At 43.9% G+C, this 8775-nt stretch overlaps 1 protein-coding gene across 1 annotated transcript; it reads right to left on the reverse strand.

Annotated features, from left to right (window-relative positions):
- Nucleotides 1-2582: 2582 nt before the first annotated feature.
- On the reverse strand, nt 2583-7444 carry LOC116371030 (uncharacterized). Its single transcript, XM_031819942.1, has 5 exons — nt 7073-7444; nt 6758-6794; nt 6340-6650; nt 2915-5936; nt 2583-2725 (listed from the first exon to the last, which is right to left on the reverse strand). Exons 1-5 carry the CDS (start codon nt 7141-7143, stop codon nt 2618-2620), a joined length of 3549 nt encoding a protein of 1182 aa, XP_031675802.1. The 5' UTR covers nt 7144-7444; the 3' UTR covers nt 2583-2617.
- Between the last annotated feature and the right edge of the window lie 1331 nt (nt 7445-8775).

The following is an 8775-nucleotide window of genomic DNA, read 5'->3' on the forward strand; positions in this document are numbered from 1 at the left end:
TACATGATACTAGGATCCTGTAGCAACCTGCCGGCCTGCCCAATCCTCCATGGCACGAATGCCACACGCACAATATGTTATGCTAACATCCCACAACAATTCCCCAATTGGAATTACTTGCCTAAACTTCCAATCATACTTATTTTCTAATATCAACCATCGTTTCTGCACTTAAGGCAGACTTGCCATTAGAACAAGATGGAATTAGGACAACTGTAAAGCTCGTAAAACGTAGGCTAAAATTAACCTTACCTGGCTGTCGTCAGCCATTATGTGTAGCCCGTTAATTAAGGCTCTGCGCCTCTGATACTGCAGCTGTTCTGATAGGCTACTGAGCTCTTCTGTAACTGTTAAACTCGTCTAATCTAATCGTATCCCTCGAAACCCCGTCAGTGAACCGTCCTCAAACACAATGAACTGATGTCAATATGGACATTAACCTTCACATAAAGATATCAAATACATGACGTCAGATATGCCTAGAAGTATTGTTGACTTGATCAGAATACATATCATAGTGTCACAGTACATGCTGTTGACAGCCTACCCCGAAATCAAACAGGAACATGGATTTTGTGAAATCTGTTGTGAATGTTTAGGAATGTTTTTATAATTGTATAACTGCCTACATTTTACTGGACCCCATGAAGAGTAGCTGCTGCAGCTAAAGGGGATCCACAATAAATACAAATACAAACCCAATGCAACATGATAACACATGCATCAACTTGTTTTGACATATCACATGGGATATGACAGTTCCTAATTCTGAGATACTGTAAACCAACAGACCTTGAGAGGAGATAAAACATCATCTGTTGATCTATTTCACAGGTTTCTGGTGGTTTCTAAGCATTCTACATGTGTCGGGGAAGGAGGGTGGGATCTCTCCAGAGCATCTAATTACATCAATCATGTCTTGCCATGCATGTGATATGAGATAATGTTATGCACCATGTAAATATACATTGCCTAAGGCTGCAGTGCTATACTCCATGGAGACAGTGCTCAATGTTCATTTTACATGATGGATATATGCTACTCCATTTCATACAATCAATCATCAATCAATCAGTACAATTTATTTATAAAGCCCTTTTTACACCAGCAGATGTCACAAAATGCTTATTCCGACACCCAGCTTAAAACCTTAAATAGCATGCAATGCAGATTTAGAAGCACGGTGGCTAGGAAAAACTCTCTAGAAAAACAGGAACCTAGGAAGAAACCTAGATAGGAACCAGGCTCTGAGGGGTGGCTAGTCCTCTTCTGGCTGTGCAGGTGGAGATTATAAAGTGTACATGGCCATTAAGGCCAGATCGTTCTTCAAGTACTGTAGTTCAAACATTCTTCATAGATGTTTGGCTGTGCTGTGCTAAGTGTTATCTTATGGGTTTGGTGATTGTTCTGTGTGAAGCCGTATTCTGCATTACATCATGGAATGTGATGTGAAATCCCTGGGCCTATGGCTGTTGAAGCTACTCCACTGCACTGCTGCTCCACTGCACTGCCCTTGTCCCCCGATTGCTCAGTTTGGCCTGGCGGCCAGCTCTAGGAAGAGTCTTGGTGGTTCCAAACTTCTTCCGTTTAAGAATGATGGAGGCCACTGTGTCCTTGGGGACCTTCAATATTGCAGAAATGTTTTGGTACCCTTCCCCAGATCTGTGTCTTGACACAATCATGTCTCTGAGCTCTATGGACAATTCCTTCGACCTCATGGCTTGGTTTTTGCTCTGACATACACTGTCAACTTTTGGACCTTATATTTTCAACATATAGAAAACATATAGAAAACATCTAGCTGCAGATAGCTAATTCTCCTCTATGTGTTTTCCCCTTGCTGCTAATAAGCTCTTACCAATCAAACTAAATTAATAGACAACATCTGGTTATCTGACAGTCTATGCAGCAACTATTGCATTAGAGTCAAGCTGTGGTTAGTTTATTTATTTTCCTAGACAAGTCAGTTCAGAACAAATTCTTATTTACAATGACAGCTTAGGAACAGTGGGTTAACTACCTTGTTCAGGAGCAGAACGTCATATTTTTACATTGTTAGCTCAGGGATCTGACCTAGCAACCTTTCAGGTACTGGCCCAACGCTCTAACCACAAGGCTACCTGCTGCCCCAAGTTCTGCCAACTCAAAAACTGCACAATAAATGTATAACCAAGGGAGAACTAGTGCATTTATCTGAGAAAAGCTGCTTCAGTTTTACTAATCTTCCAAAACACTTGAAATTCTTGTAAAATCATTGCTATTTATTTGATCAAATATACTTTGAAAGGGTAGACATGCAGAAATTCCTCTTGTCAAAAGTCTTGCTGTTACAAAAGTAGTTCTTCATGCAGCATAACAGGTTACAGGTTCTTCTTGGTGAAGCACCTGAATGGCTTCATCATTGCTGAAAAGACCCTGACAATCAAGGATCGTTTTTTGACAGGCTGAGAGATGGAGGGAGAAACCACTCCAACTGGAGCTAGAAACACAAGAGAAATGGATGGGGTGAGAGAGAGAGAGAGAGAGAGATGCAATATAGTAACGTTGAAAAATAACAGTGCTATGAGTTTGGTAGGCATACCTATGTTTCTAACACACACCTAAACAAAACTACAAGCTATAGCAGAGCTCTAAAGTCCTTACCTATGCAATGTCCATCAGTAGAGGGAATCTCAGTCTGTTCCTGGACTGAATGGCAGTCCTTTTTGTTTCCTCTCTTGGAACGCTAACAGAAGAAAGGTAAAGAAAATGGTACAGAGAATAAATAAATAAATGGAACACTTCTGAATCCAAGGCAACAATTTAGTGATTAATAAAACATATTTATCTCATGTATTTGTCTTATCATATCAATAACATCAATAACATCAGCACCTAACTGGAACCAAAAACAAATGCTAACTCCCTGCTATACCTTGAAGTTGATCCTGAGTTTGGTCATTGAAAAGCAAAGGAAGCTCCTTCTTGCTTTCTGCTCAGCCCCCCTCTCTGTCTCAGCCTGGTCTGATGGGTTTGTTGCAGCAGAAGCTGGTCTTGACGCCTCCTTGCATCCCTGTACCAGCTGCTGGGTCAAGGACTTTACCAGGACTCTGTCAAATGCAGGGTCCTGGGAGGAAATAGCTGCTTGCAGGGTGTTATAAGAGCCAAACTCCTCCATGAGGTTTTTATGTACACCTCTGAACACCCTTTGGATGTTCAGGTTCTGGGAATATGCCTGTGTCCTGGAGAATCTAGATGCAGCACAGAACTCAGACAGGACTTGTCTGATGAGTTGCTGAGATGTTTCTGTCACGTCTGCTGCCTGTTGGGAGGGTCCATCTAGGGTTGAGGGTCTGATCTCCGATAGCAACCTTATCACCAGTATGGCGACCAAACAGATGACATCATCTTTGCTGGAGTCCATCAAGTACTGTAGTGGGAATGCAGAGGCACTGCTGATGTCCGGGGTGATTAAGAGCTCCCTCAGATGGCCAGAGCTGCTGGGGATACACTCCTCCTTCTCTTCAATGTCAATCCCATCTCCCTTTGGTACCAAAGAGGTTCCCTTGCTGGTGAAAGACGGAGTGGAGGATCGAAAAGAGGCTTTAGCACTCGGTGGTCGACTGCTGTCAGTCATTGGACTGTTACGATGCAGGGGTTCATCTGTGTGTGCCATCATCTTTGTCTTTAGGTCACTTGAAGAAATCTCTGGCATTTTAGAGACCCTGGTGTCGATGCAGGAGCTCCTGACGATGGGGCAGGTCAGATCAAAAGGCACTTCGTCAGGGATGGGAGTGCCAGGGAGGTTGATCTCTAACTCACACTCTGACCTAGGACTCTTTGAAGAGCTGGACAAGGAACTACGACCATTTAAAGAAGTGGACAAAGATGAACAGGTTCTAGGGATGTCTTGGCAGACTTGTTCACTGTCATCCTCACTTTTCTCAACCTCCTTCAGCATAGTTCCTACCATATCATTGATCTGAAGGAGCTCCCTGGAATCCTTCATTCGCCCTAAGTTTGAGATTTCACTCTGGATAGCAACCAGGATTTCCCCAAGGGTCTCTTTGGAAGAAGCATTTTCTGTCCTTTCGGATCCGGGTGGCTTCAGCCCTGTGAAGAAATCCTTAAGTGTGTTCTTCATACTGACGCAGATGGTCTTAGCTGTTGACCAAAGCTTCTCCTCTGATATTTTAACACTCAATTCAGTATCATCCAGTTGGGAGCCCCCGTGGGAGCACTGCGAAACTCTCCCACTTCTTTCCAGTAGCACAGTGTCAGTGGACTCATTTTTCTGGAAAATAGTCGCCATTCCTTTGACAAAGGTTTCCACTAATCCAGAGGCTGTATTCTCAGAGGACATGGAGGACATGGATTCTGAAAGGACATGGATCTCTGATGGTGAGCTAGATGATAAGCCAGCCTGCAGACTTTTCTGAAGACCAGTATGGCTGATCTGTGTGATAAAGGAATGACTGGATCTCATCAGCACTTTACTCACTGCCTCTTCTGCCTGAGTCTGGAAGTCATTGCTAGAGAGCTTCTTAATGCTCTGAATCAGACTAGTAGAGGACTCTGTGATTCTGACACTCTCTTCTGAGCTCAGTTGAGAATATTGAGTACTCACGCTCAAGTCTTCATTGGGTGAGGGTGACTGGGAAATAGTATAGTCATCGAGCTTTGATAGGACACTATCAACAAACCAACAAGCCTCTAGGGACTCATCAGATGAACTGACAACGGCCAAGGATTTACTCTCCACTTTTGATAACTCTGACTTGTAGATGGAAAAAACACTGCTAAGAACTTCTTGAGTACTGGTATCCAGATTGGAGAGACAGAGAGCTGGTATTGGTTGGCTCTCACTGGGAACTCTACTAAGTTCGGTGCTGGGTAACTGGACCTCAACAGTTGAAACAGTTGCCTTTTCCAGGGTGTCTGAAGACTCCTGAAGAGAAGCATCCTTAGCCACAACTTCTTCTCGAGCGGATAGAGTTAAAAGGTCCCTCAGCTTTGCTCGTATACGGCCGTAGAGTGTGCGGGCTAGAGAGAAGGTTATCATCTGTGAAGATCCTGTTTTGTGGTCATTTACAGGAACTGGCCAATCAACTGCTTCACATGTGCCTTCAAATGATGCTATCGTCTCCATGCCTCCCACAAATGCCTTAACAATCACTGTGGCAGTGGAGGTTACAGGTGTCAGGGCTATGCAGCTGGTATTCAGGGGAGCTTCAGTAAGGCTAGGAGCAGCACTAGAAGGCCTAGAGGAAGGAGCCATGCCAGAAGAGCTGCTGACTTTCCTTGTAAGTATGGTGCTCACCGCCTTCAGGGCTTTAGACTGAAAGTCGGGGCTAGAGAGGGTCTGAATCTTTCTGGCCACCACACTGGTAGAGGATCCAGTCTCTTTGAGAAAGTGAGTGGTCCCTTCTTTCCCAGATGGACACTCAACATCAAGGTCACATTGAAGATTGGTCAGAAATTTAGACCCCAAGATTGTCATCTTCTTGGCCAGATCCAATAGGATGTTGAAGTCCTGTGCCATTTTGTCCATTGTGCCGACAATGGCATCCAGCACATCATCGGTCACAGGGTCCATGAGGGGCTCGATAAACCCTACCCACTCTGGCTCAGACGTTTGGCTCTGTAGCTCGGCCAGGATCTGCACCGAGACTACCCGAATGACTTCCTTGCCTGCTGCTATGTCCTGACTGTCCATAGGGGGGCAATTCCCCGAGCTGGCCTGAATGGCCACTGAGAGGCCAGAGTTAAGCTGGTGTACTACCTCTCCCACGATAGCACAGCTCAAATCGGAAGAGCTGGAGGAGGTGGGGTTGGAGTGACCCTCAACCAGGGATATCAGGAGGATCTCTTCCGTTACCCCAAAAAGAGCCTTTAGAGGCTCCTCCATGAGGGGAGCCTCTCTAGTTGCAGGCAAGCTCTGCAATGAGGTCTGGGACCTTGAAGATAAACACACAATCACCACTTATGCCATGCAAATATGACCAACTGGTATCTAATCTGGTTCATTAGTGAGCCTGATAACCAAATTAGAGCACTGATGGTTTACTTCTCATACCACCGTAGTTCTAGAAGCCTAAAGCCAACTGACATGATTTTTTGCCTGATTTTTATGTTTGTACGACATCAGAATATGATTAATTCTGAAAGGCATGTACCTGATCTATTTATTCATAGATGACTTAATGGCTTACCCAGTTAAAAATGACTTTCACCTGGACCCACCCACTCAGTGGCAACATTTCTGACCAGAACTTAAAACTACAAGGTGTGAATTCCAATTTATGATAAGTATGGGTCAGGTCTTGCAATTATTAAGTTGAAATATTGCTGTGAACATACCTCTTAGGCGAACAGCATGGTGATGAGGTTCTGCGAGTGGATTTATGGCGGCACCCTGCACTGCCATTCCTCCTCCTCTCCTTAGTCCAGTAGTTCATCTCACTGGTCAGCAGCCTTTTCTCTCTCTCATCCAGACTGCCTAAGGAATCCTCAGACCCTGTCAGAGAGCACTGGGATTCTGGGGAGGTTGCCCCACTCCTCAGGTTCACCCCCATGATACGAGCTAGCGCTGGTAGGAGAATGCGGAGGGCTGTCTGGGTCACGACTTTAACAATCTTCAGACACAGCATGGAGAGCTGCTCGAATGTGAGCTATGGCCAACAAACAAAGTAATGTTTTTGTCAATCAAGCAATTCCATGACACCATTCCCTATATAGCGCACAATTTTTGACCAGAACCTTATGTGGAGAGACTTACGTTATTTTTCATGCCATGCTGAATCACTCTCCATTGGCTAGAGAAAAGAAAAGAAAGGAAACATATTTTACCTGCACACTGGTATTGAGTTAGTGGAGTCACTAGATAGCAATGTTAGGGAAAATAAAAGTGTATTTAATTAAGCTATTAGCAAGTACATGTGACATTTTGTTATTGATTTACAGGAAGAGTTAGGGGTGTGGTTACAGTGATGTTAGGTGTAGTGTCTAAAATCCCATTTGTGGTTAGAAGGTGCACTATGACTATAAATTCAGAGTTGTTTTATGTGAGGTTGGAAAAAGACATGGGACTTGCTCATCAGTTAGACTCCTCAGGAAGGAGAGGAGGATTGGGGCACAGCATGTCTCAATCTTGAGAGAAGGCATAAGAGTCCTCTGAGCCTCCTTCTCCAGCTGCTCAATGATAGATCCCCTTTCCCGGAAACCACACCCGGGTGTCTGAGAAGACTCTGGGAAACCGCAAAGAGAAATCTAAAGTTGAATCTGAACTTGATCCCTAATTTCCTTCACCTTTAGTGATTTGATTGCACTGGACAGGTAAAAGCACATCTCTCTGCGGGCCTCCACTATATTGCTTTCACCTATATAGATACTATCTTCTCAGATCAGTGCTGATGAATTTGAACACAACCTGCACCCAACATGAAGTAATCTCGGACCTGCACCAATGCTGCTGTTCTCCTCCACGGAAGTCTTCTTGGCACGGCCACTGGACTTACGTTTAGCCTACATGACAACAGATTATAGGTCTCATAGCAGATCTAAGGTCAGTGTAGCGTCTCCTCCTAATGCTTTAAGGCTAGGATTTAGTGATGTCTAAGTAGGCAGAACATGTGTAAAGGACAGCATATGTCTTACCTTGCCTCCTGTCCTGTTCTTGTTAGTCTCATGTGTCTCTGTTTCATCCTTCATATTCTCCACAACCTTATTTTGGTCATCCGGGGGATCCTCCCATTTCACGCTCTGGTGGATAAATGAGAGGTCAATATCAGTCCTTTGGTAGTGACCTACTATATTGTTAATAATTTCTCCTCTAAACTCAAAATAGGCTAAATGAACCATACCTTGCTGTCATCTGACATGATGTGTAGCTTATTGTTGTAGGCTGTTTAGAGGAAATACTAATACCTCCTTTGAAAAAACATCAGTGAACCATCGGCAGACAACTGAAGTGAATTATGCCAAAGCATTGTTGAATACTCGATACCGATTGGCTCAAGCCAGGGCATTCTTCAAAGATGTCATACACACATGATGTCACAATTAGGCCTAAGTCTAATGTCTATATGAACTGTCAATGTCATTAGAAAACAGATCATAGCTTGTCAAAGTTCTGCCAAACGAAAATATTTGTAAGTGCACGTTTTTGCGTTTAATTTATGGTTTATCAAGCATCCTTATTCATCGCCATACACAAAAACGTAACTCGCTGCCATCCATTAGCTATAATTCTGAGGTTGCAAAACTGCAAAACTAGGACATGCAATAAATTATAACCACTTGCACCTAGAATAATTTAAAATCAATTATGTTCTAGGGGGCTTGAACTATTTCATCACTATGGAGCTGTCCGCTGCATAGTGCTGACACGTTTCTTGGCGTCAGGGGACCGTGCCATGGTGCTGAAATGTTTCGAGTCTGGACAGCACCTGAGACCACGGCATGGTGCTGAAATGGAGCAGGGCTCAGTTCTATGGGTATCTCATGCGGATTTGTCTGCTAACCTATGTATAACGATACTATAATTACATTATTTTCATCCATCCGTCAACACAAATGGCATGTCAACGTTCCCCAAATAATAATGCAATGAAACCAAGCCGAGATGTATGGTTCTTCATCCAGAGGACGAAGCACCATTGTATCATCTAAAACCTTCAGAGAGATCCCTTAAAACTGTAGTATAAATTCTCCACATCTGTTCTGGTAGCTAGGTTAATTTAGCGAGACGTGGACAAATCCAACACATAGCGTTTCTACTGAGTCCTGCTTAGAGGT

The sequence above is a fragment of the Oncorhynchus kisutch genome, linkage group LG3, assembly GCF_002021735.2.
Source record: "Oncorhynchus kisutch isolate 150728-3 linkage group LG3, Okis_V2, whole genome shotgun sequence".
NCBI classification, from domain to species: Eukaryota; Metazoa; Chordata; class Actinopteri; order Salmoniformes; family Salmonidae; genus Oncorhynchus; species Oncorhynchus kisutch.